Consider the following 26,062-nt stretch of genomic DNA (forward strand, 5'->3'; position numbering starts at 1 on the left):
CTTGGCTGGTACAAGAAAATGGGTTTTGTTGTTTACAGGAGGCTAAAAACTAATGATCTTTCTGAGGCAGGGGGGGGGAAAGTTTCCCCTCCATGTGATTGACCGAAAACCATTTCAGGTCCAGAGCTGTTTGCTTTGCCTTCAGACAAAAAAAAAACCCATTAGATAAGCAAAACGTTCGTGCTGTTTCAAATTGCTCAGTCACTGCCAAACGTCGGCCTTCCCTGCGAACTGTCAGGAGGCTGCAGCACCAGCTTCTCATTTGAAAACAGTTTGCAGCTAAAACTGGTACCCCAGTAACATGGAGTGTTTGTGGCTGCAATCCCCAGTGCAGGCAGGCGGGTTGATGTTGGTGTTAATATCGCATCAGATGTATCTGCAGAACCTGGCAGCAGCCGGCCCGGGGATGAGCGCGTTAAACAATCCCACGGTGTTCTCATACCTATAAAGAGTCAATTACTTTTTCTTTATTTACTGCACTGAAGGGACCTTGTAACAAATACGATCTCACAAACGCAAACAGCCTCCTGAGCTCGTTCAAATGAGGAGCTTGGGAGCGACCAAACGGGCCACGTTTGTTGTGACAGGGGCTTTGTGGGGTCACAGCGGCCAACACGACCCCAAACATAGAGCCAGGCATGGCCTGTGGGGGAGCCCTGGTAACAAACCACAGGAACGCTCCAAGAGAGGTGGTGTGGAGGAAACGGGTGCATCTGCAATGTGTCCCTGGGTTGAAGAGCAGCCTTGCAATGAAAACACTTTCTCAGCGTTCTGGACTGGGCAAACTGGGTCTTCACAGCTTCCCTGATTTATAACATCTCAGAGGAAACTACTGTTTACAGGACCTTGGTCTTCAAGACAAAAGAAAATGCCCTCAGCTCTCTTTATCCCCCTAGATAAGTGTTACTTCTATTAAACATCGTTGAGGGCTGAAAATGGCTTTATCGTCTCCCTCCCTCACACAGATCCAAAGCAGCAAAACAATAGGAAGTCAAGAGACCAGGCGGGGATGATGAGGATGAACGTGGAGATGCAGAGGGTTTAGGGAGATGTGAAGGAGGGCAGGGGCCAGGGACCTGGAACGGGAGGTGTTGGGAGAGAAATCACAATGCAACACGCGGGCAGAGAGCAGAGGGCAGAGAGCAGAGAGCAGAGGACAGAGAGCAGAGGACAGAGAGCAGCAGCCCAAGAAGCCCATGCACTGCAGGAGCTGGCAGACATAGCAGCTGGACCAGCAGGATGGAAAACAAGCCTGGGCGAGATGTGATACGGTGCCTGTGTGGAAACAGAAGGGGACAGGGACACACAGCAGCGGGAGGGGACACAGGAAAAGGTGGTGTGAGGCGACAGGAAGAGATAAAGCCCGTTGGCTGTGGGAAGAGCTGGAGGGTGGGTGCGTTTGTATCGGTGGCCTCAAAAATGGATACACAGAACTGACTCAAAGCCAGCGTTTGTTTCAAATATCTGAATGGCATTCTTAACCCACTCTCCCAAGCTTCCACCAGCCAAAGCCTACACACGCTGCAAGACTCTCCTTTTGAGACACGCGGTCTCTCTGGAATTAGCACACCCTTGCAAAAGTAGAATCGGAGAGAGAATTCCTTCTTGCAAAACTCTTCTGGGCTTTGCTTTGGCCCCGACATTTGGGTCAGCGTGCTCTCACAGCGCCGCCTCACTCTGCCTCCACTTCCACACTGAATAACTCCCTTCCCCTTTGGCTTTACAGCCTTTGGCCGTTCATCATGTTCCTGCGGTAGTCAGACTTCAGGTTCAGCTCACTTCATCCGTGCTCCTAAATCAATTGATATTCCGAGCCCTCACAGCAGCTTCACGGCCCCAAAGCCAGAGCTCAAGCCAGTAATACAGGTTCTGAATTGTGGGCTCGGCGTTATTTTGATTTTCTTTGCTCTTAGTCAAGGTCATCGGCAAGACATTTTGGGAATGTCTGGGCAGACACAGTCTGTTTCAATTGTCTCACAAAGGGCAGGGGAGGGGTTGGCATTTCTGTGAAAGGTTAGTCTGTGCCGAGTCTTCCTCAGCCGCCGAGGAAACAGAACGTCTCTTCTGCAAAAAGAGACAATTAAAGTCGTGGTGGTGGCTCAAATCTTCACCGGGATCATGCGCAGGTGAGACAACTGAAGGGTGACAGTGATATCTGAGCAACGGATCCGCGTGAGCCAAACGTTCGCGAGTCTTGCACTTCGCAGAGACGCGAGCCAAACGGGAGGTTTGGGCTGAGAGATGAATAATGATTTTCACGGCTGCTGCTCTGAGTTTTGCAAGAGGTGAGGATGAAAGGCTTTTGTTAACCCACATTTCCTGCTATCTCTGTTTCAGCCGCCACGCAGCTTTCACCCCGGGGGATTTGTTTGTAGGCATTAAAATGAGCCAGGGAGCCATTATTGGCAGGGAACACGGTCTAGTAGTGAGAATCACAGAGTGGGAGCCTCCAGCTCTGCCTCTGTTCGCTGAGAGACCTGCAGCCAGTTATTTAACCCGGCTGCCTCACAGCTCCCCTCCAACCTGCGAACAGCACCTACCTGACCCGAAATGTCATGGCTCTATCTGAAGGATACACTCGTGCCCGAGCGCTGCCTGCAGCGAGAAAACTAGAGGATCTGTATATTCCCCCTTTCTAGCAGCAAAACCATCAGCCAGTCCCATCCGGTTCCATTTCTCATTTTTTCCAAACGTGGAACCTGGATAAATTCACATACATCTAGTTGGGCGCGCTGCAAAAATACAGAGAGCGCCGCACGCTACGTGCAGACTACAAATAACCTTTCAAAGAAAATGAGAGTATTGCAGCAGGGAGCCCTGCCAAAAGGTAGAGGAAGAAACTGCGGCTAGGCCAGAAATTAATAAAACACAGCTGGGTTTAACTTGAGTCACCTGCGATCTCTGCCAAGGCACCTCTTGGGTTTTGAGTTGGCAAAATAAATGACCTCGAAGAATCTGCACTAGAGGGGGCACCTCTGAGGAACTGCTGCTGTTCCTGCTTGAGTCCTGGTCTTTTACAAACAGTAATAGAATGACATGTTTGTAAGGACGGGTGTCTTGCCTGCCCAGATTTATGACGCCACGTGGGATGCCAGTGGGGGTGTTGAAAGCTGGCAAAAGTTTCTCTCCAAGTTCCAGAGCTTTACTCTTGAACACCTGTTAAAAGAAGAAGAGAGGATAAATATTTAATGGACTGCTTGTGAATACTAGTCACAGTGGATTCTTTCAGATCCGCTTTTCGAATCCAACACACCGTTAGAGAAAACGAAAAGCGCTGCGCTGTAAGAATCTGCCATTTCGGGTGAGCTGCTGCACTCGTTCCACTGCACGGCAGATCCGAACCAAAAGTCACGCTCAACTTTGGGATCTATCTGAATGTATCAAACCAGCCCCAGTCCCCTGCAAAACCCTCTGTCTGGGGGAGAGCAGCCAGAGCTGAGCACACCCCATTTCTGTCGTCTGAATTGATCCACAGGTCACTCTTTGGGGACAAATCCTTCCCTTTTCCCATGGTGGCAGAGGATACAGGGAGGTGAAATGACTGCATTAAAACCAAAAGAAATCTTTCTAGGATGAAGCATTGCTAGATATACAACATGGGTCTGCCTAGTTTGTGTCATCCGTTGCAAAAAAAAACATGATTTCCAACAGTCTTTTACTTGCAGCTCTTTTCCAGGAAGGGTTCGTGTTTCATGGCTAAGCTGCTCCTTTTCCATCTGTAAAGCCTGAGTTTTGGGCTTTCAAATCAAACCATAGCTTGCGGTGGCTCGCGGCACAAAGCCACCATACACAATTATTTTGGGACAAACTGATACAAACACTAATCTTTGCTCCAGAGATTAGTCCTGATCAAGGGAAGCTTGTAAGTGACTTAGGAGATAAAGTGCAAGCCTTTTACCTCTAGCCTCTCTATACCAGCCCAAGCTCTCACAGTAGTTCTCAGAAAGCAGGAATTTATTGCTCTAAAAATACAGCACAGAGGAAATCTGAGCTCTCCTGTGGGCTTTGCAGACCTTTGATCCACTCACAAGGAGCCAGGGGTTTGGTTCAGAAGGGAAAGCAAGAGACAGGGACTTGATTTTTGCCTTTCAGGCTGGTGACACTGACTGGGTATGTGACAGGCACTGCCCTGGCTGCTGAGCATCGCTGCTGACTGCACTTCAAGAGGTCACTGCTGGAGGTTTATGGTTTAACGTGGCTTCTTTTTGCTCTGTCGATCTGAAGCGCGTTGAAGTTGCGACTGAGCCAGGCCCTGAGTCGGGGTACTGAGTCTTTGAGAGTTTTCCCTGAAGGGAAATCACAGAGAGAAGTCATTCCTGGAACTCATTTAAAATGCAACTGAAGTGACAGAGCTGCTCCTGTGACTCCACGATTAACGGTGTCGCTACGCTGAGCCAGCCCGTCCCATTCCACTCCAGAGCCAGGCTGCCAGGTCCTCCGCTCACAAAACTCCCCCTTAAATCAGACTTTCTGCTCGCCTAAGACTCCCAGGGCAGAGGAATAATCTCTTCATCTCTACAGCCAGCTGTAAAATTCCAGTCCAGTCACATTATCAAACAGATTATGGCATTAAGGCCTGGGCTGTGCTGGGCTGGAGAGAAAGAAGAAAAGTGGAAGCGAGAGCCTCCTGCTTCAACCAGGACAGAACTACCAGGTCGAGTTTTAAGCACTTTCCACTAACCAGGTGCCCTTCTTAGTCCGAGACGGGGTCTGGAATGATGTTGGATGAAATACTGCTCATGTTTAGAGTACACAGGAACGAGTACAAAGACAAAGATCACTGCAAATGGCATTTCACCGGGGAGCAATGTGTCCGACCGAAAACACGTCTTGCTAGAATTTCCCACAGGAGAAAAGATCTTTGCAAATGAGCCGTGCTCGGTATGTGCAAGGTAATTATGCGAGGCTTAATTAAAAGAACATTAGTGGCATTTCGATATTCATAAAAACGATAGGCTTAGCCTGTTGTTATGGAGGGATTATCTGATGCTCAGAGAAAAGCTGCTGGAGAACCCTTTCAGTTCATTATCGGTGACTGTGAGACATGCGGAGCTGCTGAAACAAACCTCTTCTCCGGTTAAGTAGTAGGCGGCCAACAGTCCTCCAATATAGCGGATGTTCACCTCAAACAAGGATGCTTCTCCGTTCTGAAAATACATAAGGATACACTTGATTGCAAAGTCTAGACACACAAACGGCAGCTACGGGGAACAGACTGCAGGCAGATCCTTGAGCCTCCCCGTCCTCACCCACAGCGCAACGCGGCTTTTCGGCAAAGATCTCACAGCGCTTTATTTGCTCTACAGTGACAGGTGGAGCCTGAAGGCAAGAAAAACACCAAACTGCCCATTTATCACCAGCTGACAATATGGAAATCAGTCAGGGCAGATGTATTGTCCATCCATCCAACCCTGCCTTGAGTTATGCCCTGCAAAACTCTGAGTTAGTTTAGGGGAAAACTTGCCCCTTGAAATGTTTTACTTAAAGAGGCAACTGTACAACCACATGGAAAATGACTTTCCCAATTTTCTATTGTGAAGAGGGCACTTATTGCATTTAGTAGGTATTTTCTGTCACTGGAGGACTCACCCCGGTCTGCAGGCTCAGAGGGGACCTGTCTGTGGGGTGATGTCAATGGCAGGTTTATGGAAAGACAAACAGTGAGACGACACAGACGGACACGGGTCACCGAACCGCTCCACAGCCCACTCATCTGGAAGGAGTTTGGCTCTACCTGCTCAGCTGACGATCAGCAAATGTCAAAACGATTGCGTTCAAAACGCGCCTTTAAAAAATACACTCTGCTTGGCCATTGAATCTGCGTGATAAACAGTTCACGCAAATGCATGAAGCCAAAAACCAGCAAGATCGTCCTCCAACGCAGCGTCTGCAGTGAGGAGGGCAAAGCAAAGGGGCACCTGACCCTCTGCACCTTTCCAAATACCTGCGGGTTACAAAGCGGAGCGACAAGGACTGAAATTGTGTGACACCCGTTCCAAACAGAGCTGGTGGGCCCTGGAGTCGCCGCCTCGCTTTTCTGGACCATCAGAGTTCCTTGTACAGAGCCAATGTCTAATTAATTTCCCTCCTCCTCGCCCTCTGCTGTGCTTTCTGACTCCCCCGATCAATCCATACCATTCATTCTTGTCTTTGCAGATCAATCTATTCTGCAGGCCAAGATTAAAAGCTTTTATGAAATCCAGATAAATTATCTCCCAGTTGATTTTGTCCCTTGTTTATCGATTCAGTAACGTACTGAGAGCACTCACCAAATTTATCAGATGTGGACTTCCTTTCATGAATATATGAATGCCAGTCGTGCCCTCCCAAATGATGCTTTTCTAGAAAGGCAGCTGCACGCATTGTTCCCACGGGGAGAACCATTTTTCACAACAGACAACTAGGCTGGCATTAAAAAAATAGAAAAGTTTGCCCTGCACTGTGGTTTTGACATTCTCTGTGTGTCACTGGTGTGATCCCATCAGCTCTCCCATGAGAAACACAAGAGCTGGCTTGGAGATCGATAGTCAGAGCTGTGGCAAGAGGCCCCGGCCACAAAGTGAGATAAGGGACTGAATCCTTCATCTGCCAGCACCGCCGGGCCTGTGGGCCCAGAGCCCCCGCAAGGCTGAGAGCAGCACTAAAAGGTGGCCTGGAAAGCTCCAAGGGCTGCGGAGAGCGAGCGCCTCTGGCCATTTTTAGATGTAAGGCCCGTCCTTACAAAGCCAGGCTCAACGTGCTGCCGCTGCGCAAGTCCCAGCAGCGAGAAACCAACAAAAAGATCAGTGTTTTCAGTCTGAATCTACAGCATGGAGAAAGAAAACTCGTCTCATCGCAGGCATTTAACTGGTGAAACAGAACTTGTTCTTTGATGAACAGAACTTCCTTGGAGTATCTAATAATTATGGATGTTTTCATAACCCAGACCGAAACGCAACAAACATTAAGCACTGAATCTCATTTCCAGCCTGGCTGGAACGCTGGGCCGCGGACAGACTGAATTTGGGGTAAATCAGCACACTAGTTTGGCCTTAAAAAAGAAAACCACTGAGCTGAGTGGTTTCTTCCCCCTCAAACTTCATAGTTCCCCTCCCAAAATGATTCTTAGAGAGGATTGTGAGGAGAACTGGCCAAACACGCAGTGTTTCTGTGACACAGACAGACATTCCCAGTAACTGACTCACCACATTCAAGTCAAAGCTCTTCTCCACCCACTTCTTTGCTTCTTGGAATTCCTCCTCGAGTTCCATGATGTAAAGAGTATCTAAGGCGTCCACCACTGTAGCTCCTCGAAGGCCTCCTGCATTGCAAACAAACAGCGCCATGAAATCACGCAGGATTTAGCTCTAAATGGATCTGCAGGAGCTGGGGTAGGAAACGGCTTCCAGTGCCACCACTGGGGATGTGTGGACAGGATCCAGATGAGCTCTAACAGGAGCGGTGAGCTGTGCTACCCAGCATGGATTGCTCTGGGGAGGCCCATTTTTCAAACACCTGACACTTCTGAAAACCCACCCCCAAGATGCAGCTCAGGGTCCACACTTTAAGCCATCAACCATGACTACAAGTCTTGGCCTTGAGTTCCAGTTCTTGTCTGGGCCAAAGTGGTTAGGCAACTCCATCCCCAACCTTTGTTCAGCTGTAAACCCTAATTCAGCCTCTTTCTAACTCAGTTACAAGCATAAACCTCTTCTCAGTGAGGGAAGAGAATTGTATTTTTATTGTGCAAGAGCATCCAAGGCAGGACTTTGACCGTTCTGTCCTGGTTTTGTGTTTGCTGTCTGGGGCACGAAGTACTTTTGCACCACGCCATGACCCAGAGTTTCCCACCACCAGCACGTACACAAAACGCAATTTAGTCTGACAGCAAAGAGACCAGAAACTCATCTCGATGAACCCTGAACAGAGCGGGTGACTCTGGGACACCTCCCTTCCTTTGGCTGGCAGAGCCGTCCCCATGAGCGCGATCACCGTTCCCCAGCTGGGGAAGCAAATGCCGACCAAGTGCTTGGACCAACCGTGTCATCCACGTCAAAAAATGGCATCCCAAGCATTGTCTTACACAAATGGGCTATAGCAGAACTTCCAGTGAGAGAAATGACATGGCCAAGAAGACTACGGAGGGTGTATAGACAGACAATCTTGTAGCAGTTGAGATTAAATGAAACTAAAGATGTTAACGACCCTGGGTTTGGAACACCTCAGTTTTCTTTCTCTCAGGGGTCCCTAAGAACATTCCTAACACAGGAAAGCAAACGGTTAGAAACACATTGTGCCTCAAAGCTCTTTGCGCTTGAATTCCAAGGCCGTCACTTTCCTGGGTAACTTGCAAACACAAATCCCCACGTGGAGGGTTCCAGTCTGGCATCCCCACCAGTCACGGCTCTGCGGACGCACCGTGAAGCCGCCTCCGCGCCCCCGAACTCCACCGTCCCACCCCACAGTCAAACCTCTCGCAGACTCTGGCACCAAAGACGCTTGGATGAGGTTCAGGTTTTGTTTCTGCAGGAGAAACTGCTGGTAATACCTCTGTCCCGATTATCTCCCTTTCCAGCGTAACCACAAAGACTCACACACGCTGCTCATGCCCAGGGGTTTTCCCCAGACGCTGCTATTTGGCTCAGGTTGGTTCCTTTTGCTTGCTAACAGACTAAACGCTGCCCCCAATTCCCCCGGCCCTTTCATTGCATGCTCAGATCCGTTTGGCACTTCTGCAACACCCCCAGTGCTACTTCAACTCCAGTTCTGCTTAAGAGAGGAAAACCCAGCTGGATGGACTGTTGAGGAGCTGCTGCAGAGGTGGGGGGAGGCAAAGGTGAGACACGTCGTGAACCTTAAGACTTCGGTCTTTTCTTATTAAGGAAAAAAAGCGCGACTGCGTCTGATGTACACGGTACCTTCTCCTCAGAGAAGTGCTCAGATGCAGCGATTTCCCGCAGGGCTCATTGATGCTTTCAGCATTCCTCTCCCGTAAGAAAGGCATCCTGCCTTATTTTGTTGATGTTACAAGATTGCAGTTTTGACACTTTTCAGCCAGTCAGCACATCATTGCTTTAATAAAAACCCAAGCAAGACTTTAGCGCTCAGCTACAGCTTGCTGGCTCTCAGATGCTGTCTGCATCAGAAACAGGGGCTGTGGAAAAAGGATGAAGGCAGCAGAGACAACCTCTAGAAATCCATTTATTCCTGCGGGCTTGTGAGATGCTCATCTAACTGGAGTTATCTCCGAGAGTGCAATAGATGGAGTCAAACAGCCACTAGATCAACTGGTGGCTTCTAAAAAACAACCGAGCTGATGTTTGGACAGCATGTTTTCCAAAAGCAGTGACCATGGAAAACAACATCATTGCAGTCAGAGCTGCTTTTATCAGCCTTAATGATTCTTCAATATTAATGATTATGTGATTTTTATACACTTTCCTATTAGCAAGGAGAGACACACCAGCTCAGCACAACGCGGACGCAGGCAAAACATTTTATAAAGAGGAGGAAGGGCAAGGCTGCCTGAGGCACAGCCCGTTACTGTGATATTCCAAGAGCAACACTAACAGGCTCCATTTAATTTGATGATATATTCCACAAAGCCCTTCATAATCTGCAGAGAGACAATGAGAGAAGTTGGATTCGCTCATACTAAACAGAGACAATAAAGTTACAATTTTCTGGGATGATTAATTGAAGTGAAAAATACTGCTTGAATTTATAGAGCCTTTGATGTTTTTAGCAAGTCAGGCCTTTAAATACATGAATTGCATTGGGGATTAGGAACACGCTCGGATCGTCGCTGAAGCGCAGCTCGGAGCCGCTTCGCTTCCCGCCCCGTGTTTGCCGAAGTGGAGGGCAAACTCGCTTCCCCGCTGCTTTGTCTTTGTGTCATTTTAAACATTTGTTTTAAATATTCCCCTAAACACTATGTATCTGACGAACCGCAGGCTGTGTGTTTTGTACAAGGGTCTCGCCGATGTTGCCTTTCTTCTGCGCCAGCTTTGAAGCGGTTGCAAAACACGCGGCTGACACTTTTCCGGCAGCAAACAAAGCCCATCGTGACACCAGGAGCTACCGTGTCAGCTCCAGCTGTCTCATGGGAACAACAGAAAAAGAACCTCCATCCCTGCACAAGCCTGCAGAGCAAACCAGGCGTCAGGACGTCACTGCTGTGCATCTGTCACTTGGCAGGACAGAGGGGACGTATCGGAAGGACCCTCACCTCGCTGTGCACGCTGCCACGTTACCTCTGCGCTCCAGGAGCATCTTCTGCTTCATCAGCCCACGACACAGCTCCTGACACAACCTCCAATGGCTCCGATTGTACTCGGCTGTCAAAAGATGGAGCTATACATATCCTAGAATGTTTGTTGCAATGTATACGCACCCATTTAGAAAGGTGGTGGTATCTGCTTGACATGCTGCTTATTTTGAGACATGTGGAAAAATAATCACCTTTCCAGATCTACACATTCTAATGTGAGGGATTTAATCAAAGGGGAAGCAGCTTCAAAAGGAAAGGGAATCAAAACCTACCCTGTCACTTGTGACTCTTGCTGACACTCCCCTCTCTTAATTACGGGTTTCAGCCTCATTGTACTCTCGCTGAGGGAGGTTTAAAGTAGAAACCAAGAAACCCTCAAAAGAAACTCACACCCAAAAATGGAAACAATGACTTTTAAGCAAGACTCAGTGTCTAAGTTTCCACCTGTCTCCACAAGTCTAAGGCCCTGTCTGCTGCGAAAAGCCGCCCTGGAGCCTGCTGCAAACCGGCCTGGAGGGGAGACAGACCCGTGCGGAGAGGGACGGTCACTTTGTGATGGGGAGAGGGACGGTCACTTTGTGATCGCGAGAGGGATGGTCACTTTGCTGAGCGCCAAAAGGAAAAGTGTGTCTGTTGGTCACAGCTCTGGGCTCCACACCAGCTCCTGCGCTGCCCAGTGAGCACCCATGGCCATTCCGAATGGGAAAGAGGAACCCTCCAACTGGAAGCAGGGGGAAGAACTGGGACCTCAGGCAGAACACAGGGACACTTGGCCAGGGGTGTTTCTAACTGAAGGACTTCACACAGCTCTTGTGACAGCAAGTGACAGGGTCTCTGCATGAAGTTCCATCTGCAAGAGAGCAGCTCATGGTAGCAGCACAAAGGTTCATCTCTTCCTGAGCTGAAGGAGGGTCTGTGCCACCCCGTCCCAGTGGATTTGCTCTTTTGTGCACGAGAAGAATGGAGACATCCATGTAGGCAACAAGGCTGCTCTGTTCCTGCTGCCACCCACCCACCCTTGTGAGCACTGCCACAGAAATCACTGACAAACGTTACGTTAATTAACATAATGCTTGTGAAAGGTGCTGAATGGAGCACTCGGTGGAGAAGAGATGGCATTGTACGCACACCGTGCCCCACGGCCGCAGCGGAACGTGCTGGAATGCCAGCCTGGAGGAACAAGAGCATTCAAGTGATACAGAAAGGCCTTCGTGGGCATTAATGGCAGTGCCATCTCTAAAAACCACTGATAAGCCCACAGCAGCTTGTTCTGCCCTGGGGTAGATGATCTGAATAGAAGGGCTCATCCGCTTCTCCCATCCCTGACTCATCCCCGCTGCCGCTAGCTCAGGTGTTCCATAGAGCCACGTGCACAGAACCCCAGAGTGTCAGGGGCTGGAAGGGCCCTGGAAAGCTCATCCAGTGCAATCCCCCCATGGAGCAGGAACACCCAGATGAGGTTACACAGGAAGGTGTCCAGGCGGGTTGGAATGTCTGCACAGAAGGAGACTCCACAACCCCCCTGGGCAGCCTGGGCCAGGCTCTGCCACCCTCACCCCCAACAAGTTGCTTCTCATCTTTAAGTGGAACCTCCTGTGTTCCAGTTTGCACCCATTGCCCCTTGTCCTGTCACTGGTTGTCACCCAGAAGAGCCTGGCTCCATCCTCCTGACACTCCCCCTTTCCATACTGATAACTCATGTTTACAACGCAGGTTTGCTGGGGAACAACAAGGGATGGTCACAGGTTAGCACACTGATCCAGGCATCGCTCACATTAGAAAGGGCCCAGAGGACAGGATTACACTTTTTTAGGAAGTTAAGATGATCTGCTGAGCAAAAACCACACCCTTCAAACCACAGAACTGCCTTTTATCGGGAGACTGTGACATTATCCTGGGTTTAGCTCTTATTCAGTCTCTGTGGGAGCTACACAGAACAGACGATGGTCTCAGCAGAGAAAGCCACAAGTTTTCACACGGCTTCTTGCAGCCAAGGTCAAAACCTTTGACTTGAAAGCCCCTCTGCACCCCGCGGGCAGACAACAGCGAGCCGAAAGGCACCGGCCTGGGGAGATCTAACAGCAGCTACACGGCTGAGAAGTGAGCAGGGACTGAAGGACAAAATCAGGAAAGGAAAGGGAACAGAACCAGACCATGAAGAAAAATGAAAACCAAAGAGACTGCAGAACACTTGCAAGAGCATCCAGGATATTTTCAATGCGTTTCCTTGGCACCGGAAAATAGATTGTGGATTTCGCTGCGCTCAGAAAAGCTTTATCTTTCCCTGCTCTGTTCCTGCTCTATCAGTTCAAACTGCTCAAGTGTTGCCCGTAACAGAGGAAATCCGTCAGCCCTCTGCGCCGCGGAGCCTCACGCCACCTTATCCACCTTCAAGACAAAGCCCCGTCACCCCGTCCAGCAGGAGCGGGCCCGGGGTCTGTCAGTGGCTGCAATAAGGTGTCAGTGACTCACCGAGGAGAGAACAGACAATAGTCAGGCAGCAGAGTGACTCACTGGGAACAAAGCACGATTCGCTCACCTCCTCCCTACCTCAGCGGGTTTCTGTTCAGCAGGATGCAGAATAACAGGCCCAAAGGGAAGGGACAGCTGGGACAGCCGCTCACATTTCAGCTCCAGAATCTCGTTAAATCTCTTGCACGTTTGTGCAGGTGACCCAAGTCCTTGCTCTCCCTTCTGGCTTTGCCAGCTCCGTTCTTATGAAGTCCAACCAGCTCTCCTACCTGACAGACATCACTTTCCACTTATGCTTTTGGGGATTAAAAAGAGCCTCTTTGTCAAAATCAAAATCAGTTATCACCTCCTTAGGGTAAGGTATTTACCGGCTGGGGATCTACCTGTTCGAGTCCTTTTGCTACCAGCCGTAGCACCCAGACCTGCACCTGCTGCTCCCAAAGGCCACACAAGTGGCCGAATCCCAGGACGTGTTCAGCTCCCACAGCTCAGCAAATATTTGATTTTTCGAGACAAAATGGAGCAGCTGTGATGGGAGGGACAGAGTCGCCTTCCCTCACTCCCCTCTTCCCAAAATAGCCAACGTGGAGTATCACAGGCCAGATACGAGGCGTGAAGGGCTCCCAGCTGCAAGTCTGTCCCTTAAGAGTCTTTAGAAAAGCTGGAAAAGTGATGCTTCAGCAAATGAGTAGCTAAGAGTGGGGTCTTTAATAGCCCTCTTCCTCAGGAAGGAGAAAAGCCTTTTACCAGCGGTTCTGCCCCGCTCCCACAGCCGCGCCGAGCTCGATGGCTCGCAGGTGTGCGATCCAAAGGGCGGCCGGCCCGCTGCAAAGCCAAAATAGCACTTAAATCCCATACAACGAGGCAATCGTCGTCTCAGCTCTCACCAGTTCGCTGTCTAGGTGCGAGGAATAATGACGGTTTCAATGTTGCCGAGCTGCGCTGCTTTGCGAGGCTGGAAACGGCACAATGGTTCCCACGTAGCGGCAGAAGTATCTTCACCAGTTTTCAACACCATCTCCCTGATGTCAGGGTTTAACTCCAATCAAATTCCTCTTCGTGTTGCCTCACCTGTGTTTGGAGAGCCACGTAGCCCTGCTGTTGGCGTTATGAATTGGCTGTCACGGAGATGGATGGAAGCCCAAACTCCTGTCACCAATGCAGCAGGCAGCGCCAAAGCACTCGAGCAAGCAAAGAGGTTAAGGAATATTATCTCTAATGTCACGGAGGCAAGACCCAGGGGGGCTGGCCCTGCCCCTTGGCAAACATCCCTGTATGAAGTTTCTCAGTGAACAGAAACGGAATCCTTCATTTTCAACAAAGCCATTTAAAAACTCCGCACAGTAATGCATCGTGCCAACGCTTAAAATGAACAGCACAAGTCATTAGGAAGCTATCATACTTAATCTTGCATAGAGCAGGACTGTTTAAATGCTACAGAACAAAGAGTTTCAAATCGCTTTTTGCTAACTTTAATAACCAAGTTTACAACTGCAAGGCGAGAGCGAAAGGGGGAGGAATTTAGAGCAGCGCAATGTAAACCTAGATCAAAAATGAAAGGGCTTGACTCCCACTGTTCTTGTGTCAAATCATATTTGTCAAAACAAAAATTAGTGCTGAAATCTTGTTTGGAATAAAAATTAGGATGCGGTTTCTGTGAAACATGATGAACTTGTTAACTGTTGAGGCACAGAAGACTCTGGTTGTTACTGGTTATTTACCTTCACGTCTTGGGGTGCAGGCGGCACAGGCCAAAACAAGGACGGAAGCACTGAGATCCCTTCTCCTGGTTATGCTGGGGCTGGAGGCTTCAAAAGACTGAACTGGCTTGGATTAAAATGAATGGCTTGTTAAAACGGCCCTTTGAAAAGCAACCATCTCCGAGCGCTGCTTTTCTTGTTCTTTTGGGTTCTTTTTCGCACCAATAGTGCTTGGAGACCAGCCTGAACTTTGATCCAGAGATCTGTGTGAGCAGCCTGGGAGCTGCTGAGCCCACGGCGGCAGACAGCGCTGGGTGCTGGGGAAAATCCACACTTTACACAGCTCGGGATTATCCTGGCAAAGCAAACTGAAAAATCACTGCACGGTTTCGTGAAAAATCACAGAATCTACTGGATTGGGAAAGACCTCAGAGATCACCAAGTCCAACCCTTGGTCCAACTCCAGTCCGTTTACTAGATCATGGCACTAAGTGCCATGTCCAATCTCAGTTTCAAACCCTCCAGGGCCGGCGAGTCCAGCACCTCCCTGGGCAGCCATTCCAATCCTGACCACTCTCTCTGCACAGAATTGCTTTCTCATCTCCAGCCTCAATTTCCCCTGGCAGAGTTGAAGCCCATGGCCCCTTGTCCTATTGCTGATGCCTGGGAGAAGAGCCCAATCCCCACCTGGCTGGAACTGCCCTTCAGGTAGTTCTAGAGAGTGCTGAGCTCAGCTCTGAGCCTCCTCTTCTCCAGACTGAACAAGCCCAGCTCCCTCAGCCTCTCCCCATAGGGCTTGTGCTCAAGTCCCTTCCCCAGTCTTGTTGCTCTTCTCTGGACCCGCTCCAGCACTTCAATCTCTTTCCTGAGCTGAGGGGCCCAGAACTGAACACAATACTCCAGGTGTGGCCTCCCCAATGCAGAGCACAGGGGAAGGGTCACTGCCCTTGGCCTGCTGACCACGCTGGTTTGGATACAGGACAGGACACCATTGGCCTTCTTGGCCACCTGGGCACACTGCTTTGCAGTGAAGATTCGCCAGTCCCCTCTGCGGAGTGAACAAGTGCTTGGGAGCCTGAACTCCTGAGATGGGATCTGGGTTTAGGCTGGAGCTCCTGCCCACTCTGGGCCTTGGTTTGTTCTGCCAGCAAAAAGCAGGAGGCATTTTCCCACCTCCATTCATCACATTAGTTTATCCACCATCCTCTGACCTGGCGTTTCTGTCTCTGTTCCTCCTGAGCACCTCACACGGTCATTCATCTTCCCTCTGGAACAGCATCGCCAGCCACGCAAAAACACCCCCACCACTTCATTTTTTAACTTGTCCTTTCATAGTTGTCCTCTAGCATGGAAACCTTGCACTAGAAATCACTGCTGGGAGGTACAATCCAGTTCTAGAAGATCTTCTCAAGAAATAGCAAGACAATCTGCTCCCATTACGAGTCGGATCAAAGGAGTTGTCAGTGATCTCTAGGACAGGGCTGGTACAATTTGTTCAGCCGACATCAATTAAACAGAAAATCCAAATGAACCGAGTAGAGAGGTTACAGTCTAATTGTCTCATTACAAGCCGATCCCTCAGGTGCCTCCTGCAGGTGGAACCTGCAAAGCCAACACCACCAGCTCTGAGTTACAGCCTTGCACTGGGTCTTATTTATTGAGGCTTTTGTCTGGGAGCCTGAGAGCTGTAACACGGTAACTTTATTCCTTTTATTTAAGGTAAACTAAACAAATTACATGTGAGCAACAAGGCAGCAGCAGAGAGAGATAAAGGGGACAAAAAAAGTAGTGCAAGAATTAGAAAAGATCTATTTCTTCTCTTATCAGCACATTCTCCTGCAGACTAGGAAAAAAAAAAAAAGTCCATTAGCTTTGGAGCAACCTCATTTTTCTTTGCTTTCCAAATAAACCACTGCACCTACACTTCAGGGACTTCATCAGAAAACACTTCATCTCCAAGGTTATTTTCCCATTTTCTTTCTATTAATCTCCCTCACTCCCTGCTGTAGATACTGGTGCAAAGGTCACACCCCAAATACGCTCCCCTGAGGTACAGAGAGGGGCTGAGCGCCCGGAGGAGCTGGACCCACCTTAGAGCCCTCGATGTCCAGCAGCAAGTGTAGAGTCTTGCATCTGGGCAGGAACAACCCCAGGTTCCAGTCTAAGTTGGAGAATGACCTATTAGAGAGCAGCGTAGGGGAAAGGGACCTGGGGGTCCTGGGGACAGCAGGATGACCATGAGCCAGCACTGGGCCCTTGTGGCCAGGAAGCCAATGGTACCTGGGGTGGGTTAGAAGGGGGTGGTCAGTAGGTCAGAGAGGTTCTCCTGCCCCTCTGCTCTGCCCTGGGGAGACCACACCTGGAATCTTGTGTCCAGTTGTGGCCCCTCAGTTCCAGCAGGACAGGGAACTGCTGGAGAGAGTCCAGCGCAGCCACCAAGATGCTGGAGGGAGTGGAGCATCTCCCGTGTGAGGAAAGGCTGAGGGAGCTGGGGCTCTGGAGCTGGACAAGAGGACACTGAGGGGGGACTCATTCCTGGGGATCAAGATGGAAAGGGGGAGTGTCAGGAGGATGGAGCCAGGCTCTTCTGGTGACAACCAGTGACAGGACAAGGGGCAATGGGTGCAAACTGGAACACAGGAGGTTCCGCTTAAAGATGAGAAGAAACTTCTTCCCGGTGAGGGTGGCAGAGCCTGGCCCAGGCTGCCCAGGGGGGTTGTGGAGTCTCCTTCTGTGCAGACATTCCAACCCGCCTGGACACCTTCCTGTGTAACCTCATCTGGGTGTTCCTGCCCCATGGGGGGATTGCACTGGATGAGCTTTCCAGGTCCTGTCCAACCGCTGACATTCTGGGATTCTGCGGTTCTGTGAGCTCTGCTGAGCCCCAGGCCATGGGCAGCTCAGCCACGGATGGAGGGGCCTGGGGCAACACGTTATCAATCACCCAACCCCAGACATGCTCATTTTTTTACAGTTCTGGAAGACATACTTAGTGGATCCACCAGAAACCCGTGTATTTTAATAAACACAGGACATCACTCAAGACTACGCAGAGGTTACTGCCACTCCGTAAGCTTCTATAATCAACTCAAAACTTAGACCTAGACACTGTAGGGTGGATAATGTCACACTCACCCAATTAAGGAAAGGTCAAAGTGCTGCTTGTTCCCTGAAAAGATGCTTAGAAACAGGAAGGCAACTAATCCTGGAGCACGTGGCTTGGAGCCTGTGGGCATCGGATTGTGCAAAGAGACTCAAAGGTGACGCCGCTCTCGAAGAGCCACCTGCCAAACACGCCGACCCACCTGAAAACACGGAATTTTGAGCACTAGCTTTAAGGAGATGGTCTGAACATCTGGCTCACCAGGGAGCTGGGTCTGGTTCTCGCCGTCGACAGGAGCGATGATCCGAGTTCACGGGGAACTGGTGAATCACAGCTCACCTGCACCACGCCGGGGGTGGCAGCGTATGCGCCGCGCAGCTTTTCTAGGTAAATCTGGCAGCGCAGAGAGGCGGCATGAAGTGTTGGCTTTTAGGTTGCTATGATCAAATTTAATACAGAGTGTGTTCCAGCTGGGGGAGAAATAGCTTTCTTGGATTACAAACCACTCATGTTTTTCAAATATCAATTTCCCCTGAAGAATTAAGTCTATCATTCAAACTGAACTAGCAGCGGCAGCTCTTTCCCAAACAAGTGATGGGGGAGAGAGAGGAAAAAAGAGAGCTCGTGCTCATTGAGGAATGTGGCAAAGCAGACTGTCTGGAGGAGATCAGCCGGGTGGGAACAGGTTAGAAATATTCTTATTACGAACTGGGAAAATAAATAAATTAAAAAGGTGTTCAGCATTACAATGAATCGCTTGTCACAGTAATAGCCCTTCAGACAGTTACTCCCTTCAGTGGAAGGGATGAGAAGACGTGTGATGAGTACCTATTGCCAACTGATTCTTAAAGTATTTAAGGCTTGGCAGCAGCTCCCTGATTTAATCCTCTTTTCCCCAGTTTCTCCAACCATCTTTCATCATTAGCAATCCTCCAAAAACAGGCGCTGTCCCGTCACCGCTGGACTCCAAACTTCCCAGAGCCCCAATCAAACTGGTGTGTCTGACAGTGTCACAGGGGGCGAAGCGGTTTGGCTGAGCCTCGAAAGCACCGTCCTTAATACGGGAGAGATACGGCAAATCCACCCCCAACGTGTGCCCGGCCCATCTCCCACCGCACGCAGATCCCACGGCAGGCAGGCTATGGAGAGCTCAGCAGAAAACTGAAAGCAATAACCATTCAAATGCTCCTTCGGGAAAGAGGTTTTCTCCTTTCTTTGGGCAACTGGGCTCAGATGTGGTGAAGCAGAGGTGATTTCTTGGTAATTTCACAAGAAAGGAGACATTCTGGACTAACAGTTCAAGCAGGTTAAGCAGAAGACAACAGCAATACTGGTGGGGCAAAATACTGCTGGTGTCTCCTCTTCTGGATGTTTGAAATGAGGTTTGGACTGGTTAAAGGTAATCTGATTATACACTATTTATTGCTCCTTCACATACCTCCTTGAGGACTCGCATCATTTAACGGGAGGGGTCCCAACAGGCCTATTAAAACAAACACACACGTCCTACCTGCAACTATTATCCATGAACTTCGAGAGATATAGGTAGCAGTTAATGAGCAGAGACCGCTAATTCATCTTCGAATTCAAAGGAGCGGTGCTTCGTTATATTAATTGGGAAGAAGGTGCCTTTCTGTCTTCCAAACACGCTTCCCAAAAGCGGCTGTGGAAGATGCTCAGGAGGGGCTTTGCAGAACAGATACTGTGTTCTAGTTTGGGTTAGAAAACTGTTCATCCCTGACGTGGTTTTATCTTCAGTCCAGACAAGCAAACATCACCTCCCACAGAGTGGGAAATGATCTGGTCCTCAACACCAGCCCAGGGGAGAGAGCAGAATTCAGAGATAGAGGAATGAAACTGCCCTTTGCCTCAAAATGAAGTTAACAGGATTAATTATGCTGTTCAGTACGCAACGGAATGAGAGGCGCTGGGCCTGGACACCTGCTGTCAATCCAAATGCTCAAGTGACTGCTCACGAACCGAGGTAAAATCCCTAATAATCAACACCAAAATAATCTAAATACTTATTTGTGAATGCAATGGGTCAGGAGAATGCAAATGGTCCATTAGCGTGTCTCGGCTGATGAGCAGGAACACATTGAGCCGCGGTAACTCCATCACTCGGAACCATCTGCCCGTATTCCTCCTTTTCTCTCCTATATTGTTAAAATCACACCAAGACGACCCCGGCTGAAAGACTCCAAATGCTCTCCAGTATGTTGCTTGACAGGATTAGATATCAAAATAATCTTAGCAAATTGGGAAAATAGTCTGAAATAACCAGGATGCAATTCAATAAGGACACACAACGTATTTCACCCTGAGGGAAGAACAACAAACCGTGAAGCATAAGGAGCGAAGGGTTCGACAGCACTGCAGAAAATGACACCGAGGCTACAGCCCATCACAAATTCAGCTCAAATCAACAATGTTATAATGCTGCAAAAAGGAGCAAAGCCCAGCCCAGGACAGGTGAACGGTGTTTGTCACATGCAAGACATGAAAGGGCTCTTGTGCTCCACTCCGCAACGGCAGAGTCAGAAACATCTGGCTCATCTGGAGACTTTAGATGAAGCGACAGCGCTGCGGGAAAGGCCACAGAATGTGACCTTCAATTAAATCTGGAAACATCTGGGGTTGCTCAGGCTTAGAGGGAAGACCAAAGCGAACTTGCCAACATTTTGCAGAGAGATGCTGCAAAGAATAAATCGCAAACTGTTCTCCACATCCATAGGGAGAGGCCAAGAAGTCACAGCTTCACTTTCCGCAGGAGAGTGGATCAGACACTTTAAAACTGGAAAGGACCGAAGCAGAACGCCTGCGGTGACCTGCCAACACGGGGCAGCTTAGGCAAGGCTTAAGAATGGAAGGACTAAACGACCTCTCACTGTTCCTTTTCTATTCGGTGATAGCTCACCAAGACGAATGAGAATTGCAGGTGCCCAGAAAGTCTCGAGATGCCCCTCGGAGCCGCGGGAGAGCGATGCTGAGGGAAGGCAGCGCTGCACAAAACGCTTTTGGATGGCTCCGTTCCCCGCTAAACCCCCAAAGCTACCTTAGTGACAGAACACATCACAGTTACCATTTTGGATGTACACACAAGTCAGGAAATTAAAAATGCTGGTTCCCACAGCAACCAGGATGCAGCCTGCCAAGAGAGAAGGAACGTTCCAGCCTCGTCAAAAGGTGTTAATTTTAATGCCTGGAGGCGACTTCCACTTCCAGCTGCCTGCAGAAGCCAACGAAAGCTCCCTGCTCTCATCTATGGGAAAAACCTGACCCTCGGTTTCTTCATCCCTGAATTATCTGGAATAACACGGCACAGACTGGAGGCTGGAAATTAAGACGCGAGACAGACAGATCAGGGCTGGTGCAAAGACGATCACTGCGAACGCTGGGATCCTGGACCACACTTCAGTAGTCACATCATCTGTGCCTCCTCATCCTCCGGCTCTGTGCAGAAATGATATCTCCATGTAATCATGCATGCAGATAAAAGCACTGTGGTGAGAAACAGGCGTAACTTGGGTGTTCTTAATTGCATGTTTGTATCAGAGCAAGAATATTACGGGTATATTGAAACTGGTATGGAAACAACCTCTGCCTTTAGAGCTTCCTCTTGAAACACCTTCATTTTCCTGCTTTTTTCCTCCTTTTTTCTTTTGGGAGCTGCATATAAAGAGTGTTAGGGTGCAGGAGATTTTTTTGAGAATAAAACATCAGAAGAAGGATGAACAATTTTAGTAAGTCCAAAAAAACCCTCCCTGCTTCTCCCACTGATGCCTCAAGCAAAGGCTGCGGGATTTTCTTGAACTTCCAAAACATTCTCTCTAGAGACAAGAACAATCCTGAGAGGCTAAAAGACAGTGTTCTTTACAAGTATAAAGGTCTTCAAATGACAAATGCCTCCCACAATATTCTGAACACACAGATCCAACCTTGAAACCAGTGACAAACCTGAAAGTTGATGTCCTATGGGATGACGTTAAACCTACTGATTAAGTGAGATACGAGACCCCTCTCGTCCCAAAAGGCAGTGGGATGGAAAAGAATATTGGGAACAAGTACCTGGAGAAATTACAGAAAAGGAGCCTTTTGAAATGTGATCTCCTGGAGGTGAATAGAAAAATGTCAAAATCTAACGCTAATCTAGATGAATATCCAATGAGATACATAATGAAGGTGGTGAGAAACTTGAGCAGTAGTGCAAGAAAAAGATATCGCAAAGCGGTTAAGTTCTAAATGTGAAATCTAACACAGCAAAGCCAGTTCCGAACCTGCCGAATCCCTTCACAAGTTTCAAGAGTGGAAAAGGAGTGAATTTAAAAAAATAGAAGATAAGCGGGGTTTTTGCTAGGCAGTTTATATCTAACCATCCCGCTGAATAAACAAGGCAGAGCTAAATACAGAGGGCCACAGATAAGAAAAACAGACGTCTCAAGGTATTTCCACCATAAAAAGGCATGGCTAAAAGGATATCTTTTAAATATTCTTAACCGGCTCTGCGTTTCTGGTAGCGCGTATCAGCAGGTGGGTTTGTGTCTGCAGCAGCAGTTCCGTAGAGCACCTGATTTTGAATACGATGCCTAAAGAACAAACAGCCCCCAGCGTTTCGGAACGAGACATTCTGAGCAAAGCGGAGGGTTCTGTGTACTCAGGAGCTTCGATGATCCCATTCTGTGTTACGACACTGAGCTCCTCGGGGTGGATGCTGGAAGTGCCAAAGCTCCAAGGCGGTTTTTGCCACCAACGCCTCCGGAATCCAGAGGAGAATCGCTGAGCAGTCCAACTACACCCACTCTCAGTTGGCTGCCTTTAAATCACACGCTCGATATCTCTGAAGATTAGACAATTATTTCCGCATAATTAGTGGCCAGAATGAGGTACAAACAACATTCATAACAGGGTGATTAAAAAAAAAAAACATAAAGAAGAAATAAAGCTTAAAGACAAGCTCAGTGTATTTTGAAATACAGCCCCCAGAGTGTGGAAAAGGGAATAAAATAGTTAGAGCTTGGATTGTTCTCCTGTCTGCATGGTAACGGTGCTGCTCATGCGTGGCTTGTTTCCTCCACACCCGCGGATGTTCAGCATCTTGAAAAGAAGCCCCAAAGAACACTCTCCAGTCACAACATCTCAACGCGATTTTCCTTCCTTTCCTGCTCTCATTTGCTGCTTTAAAGGCTGTTTATCTGTCGGGTTTTGTTTGTTTCCTGCTCCTCCATTTCGCTGTGCAAAGCAGTTCTGACAAATCCCAGGCCGCTCTCCTACTTTTAGGCCTCATTAAACTCCAAACTCTCTTCAGGGTCAGTGGAAAGTTCATGAAACTCGTGAGGAAGCCCGTGATGATTAATGGGTTTTACACTGAGCTAATGTGAAGTTTGCCCGGTTTCCTGCTAAAGACAAACCCGGATCAAATCAAACCCTCGCTGTCCAACCTCCCCAGATGTCCTCGAATCCAAAGGGCTCAACACACAGAGACCTCGCAACATCTGCGCTTTGCATCTTGGGCCAAGGCTGCTCTCCAATGTGTTTTCCAATTTGTTGTTGGTTTTTGTTTTCTAAGGGATAAATCTCAGCTGGGGGGAGATTAATCTATTCATTCAATTCATTTTTTTTCCAAAAATTGCTGCCACGACAGAGCTGATCAGGTCGAGCTCAGCCCCAGAAAAGAGGCTTTGATAGCCTGAAGAAAGCCCTAGGCCACGAGATGATACATTAACAGCTTTTTTTTCTGTTTAAACTTTCTAAATTAGAATTTCAAGCTGACAAGTTACTACCTGTCAGCTGAGCCACTGTAATAAGCTTAAATCTCCGTGTGTGTGGTTTCGGGTTCAGCGGAGCCCTGATGTTCAAACTAATGCTTGAGGCAGCACATTTGACGGGAGCCGCTGTTCCCAGCGCGACCCAAGGGGAGAGCAGAACGGGGACAGATCTCCTGCACTGTTCATGACAAGAGGGGTGTCTGCAAAGAGTGATGGGAAAAAATAGAATAATGAGAAAAAAAATCCCCCAAACCAACCAAACAAACCAAAAATTTAATGAAATATAACAAGGGCAAGTGTAGAGTCTTGCATCTGGGCAGGAACAACCCCAGGTTCCAGTATAAGTTGGGGAATGACCTATTAGAGAACAGCGTAGGGGAAAGGGACCTGGGGGTCCTGGGGACAGCAGGATGACCATGAGCCAGCACTGGGCCCTTGTGGCCAGGAAGCCAATGGTACCTGGGGTGGGTTAGAAGGGGGTGGTCAGTGGGTCAGAGAGGTTCTCCTGCCCCTCTGCTCTGCCCTGGGAGACCACACCTGGAATATTGTGTCCAGTTGTGGCCCCTCAGTTCCAGCAGGACAGGGAACTGCTGGAGAGAGTCCAGCGCAGCCACCAAGATGCTGGAGGGAGTGGAGCATCTCCCGTGTGAGGAAAGGCTGAGGGAGCTGGGGCTCTGGAGCTGGACAAGAGGACACTGAGGGGGGACTCATTCCTGGGCATCAATATGGAAAGGGGGAGTGTCAGGAGGATGGAGCCAGGCTCTTCTGGGTGACAACCAGTGACAGGACAAGGGGCAATGGGTGCAAACTGGAACACAGGAGGTTCCGCTTAAAGATGAGAAGCAACTTCTTCCCAGTGAGGGTGGCAGAGCCTGGCCCAGGCTGCCCAGGGGGGTTGTGGAGTCTCCTTCTGTGCAGACATTCCAACCCGCCTGGACACCTTCCTGTGTAACCTCATCTGGGTGTTCCTGCTCCATGGGGGGATTGCACTGGATGAGCTTTCCAGGGCCCTTCAACCCCTGACATTCTGGGATTCTGCGATTCTGTGAAATCCAAAAAACCAAACACAAAGCCCCAAACATCCCAGGATAAATGTGAGCTCTGCCGTGAATCTCACAACCCCTCTCTGCTATCTGGAGGATATCCTGATTCACTGCTTCCCGCCGACAGGAAATCAGTTTGTTGCTCCAGATTTCAGTGACAGCAAAACCCAACGTCAACTCAAAATGCCCTTCCTGAAAATAACATTCAACTGGGTAACATTATTCATTAAAAAAGAGATGATGCCAGGGAGCAACAGTGTTCCAGCAACGTTCTCATCACAATATAGTTTTCTCTTTAAAGAGCCGACGGAGCTGTGTAACATCACGTGCAACAGGCAGCATGAATAATTCAGCGTATAAATTCAGAGAGCAATCATTATTATTATTTTAATCACATAAAAGGACACTCCAGGGTTTTGTAATTTTGTGATCACGGGGAAAGAGAATCACAGGCCGAACAGAAAAGCTGCACCAAGTGATTGCACAATTGGAGGTTACCATTTCTCTTCTGGTAGTTTAGAATGTTGCTAAATTAGTATTTTCATCCAACTACTTTTCCCACGTTAAATATTCATACATCAACTCCTGGCGTTCCTAATTGAGGTGGGCACGTTTCTTCCTGCTCTACGGTTTCCCAGCGAAATCACCGCTGAGGGGAAGCAGCTATTTGGAAAATGTTGGTTCAATGGGCAAGACTGAAGGGACAAACTCTGGGATGTGGAGCCTTTTGTGTCCAATTCTGTCCGGGACCTGAGGTGGTGGCCAAAGAGAACTCTAGTTATTAATAAAAGTTCCTGCGAAAGGAGCTTGGTGGTTTAAGTCCAGTGGAGACAAGTTACTTGAATTTCCATCCCAATGGGAGACAAGGTCACAGCGTCACTGTGCGGTGACAAAGGACTGAAGGCCAATGGTACCTGGGGTGGATTAGAAGGGGGTGGTCAGTAGGTCAGAGAGCTTTCCAGGTCCCTTCCAACCCCTCACATTCTGGGATTCTGTGCATTTGCCAGGGAGAAAAACCCTGAAGGTTCCTGACTCTCAGCACAATCAACTTGGTATTTTCTCTGTATATATTCACGAGGTCACCACTTTTCTTCCCCAGCCACTTCAATCCCTTTTGTTCTCAGAGAGCCAAAACAGCATTATTTCCATGCAACTGAGGCCGATGACCTCCTGTCTTCAAAACAAACTGTCGGGACAGTTCAGGCCAAAGTCTGAGCCCGGGACACAAACAGCCCGAGCAGGCACCGATTTTCCAGGAACCACCACCCTGTGTACTCTGCCCCCGAACAATCCACCGTAGAACAACACCGAGGGTCCCACATAAAGACAAACTCTAAACGCTTCGCATCTTTAAATCCAGCTGCTGTCACATCTTCACCACCCAGCTCTGGTGACCCGGCTGTGTCCAAATGTGACACCTGTCACATGGACTCGCATCAGATAAAGCTGCAGAGGCTCACAACGATGCACAAATTCAGCATATGCTGGGAGCAGCAATGGCTGTGACAAGGCAATTCATAATTTCAGGTGTGATTTTTCAAGTGGGGAGAGAGGAAAAAAGGGGGGAACCTAGTTAAGGATTGCTATTTTTATACTGAAATTAATACACTAATGTGCAGTTAGGTGGTGAAAAATGACTGTCTAACAGCACAGCAAGGTTTCATATTTACTTGCTGTCACTGATTTCAGAGCAAATTGGCTCAGGTTATAAGTCAAAGGAGGATTCTGCT

General features: G+C 48.9%; 1 protein-coding gene across 2 annotated transcripts in view; it reads right to left on the minus strand.

Moving 5' to 3' along the window:
- The window catches only part of MAN1C1 (mannosidase alpha class 1C member 1), a 63,241-nt gene that overhangs the window by 12,093 nt on the left and 25,086 nt on the right, over positions 1 to 26,062 (minus strand). For both annotated transcript variants that reach the window (XM_082071361.1, XM_082071362.1), the window contains 3 exons: positions 7,185 to 7,300; positions 5,067 to 5,147; positions 3,062 to 3,156 (listed from right to left, as the gene is read on the minus strand). In XM_082071361.1, the coding sequence (XP_081927487.1) occupies positions 3,062 to 3,156; positions 5,067 to 5,147; positions 7,185 to 7,300 (292 nt within the window). The remainder of the gene's footprint in view (positions 1 to 3,061; positions 3,157 to 5,066; positions 5,148 to 7,184; positions 7,301 to 26,062) is intronic.

This window comes from Streptopelia decaocto (assembly GCF_964273445.1).
Source record: "Streptopelia decaocto genome assembly, chromosome: 23".
NCBI lineage: Eukaryota > Metazoa > Chordata > Aves > Columbiformes > Columbidae > Streptopelia > Streptopelia decaocto.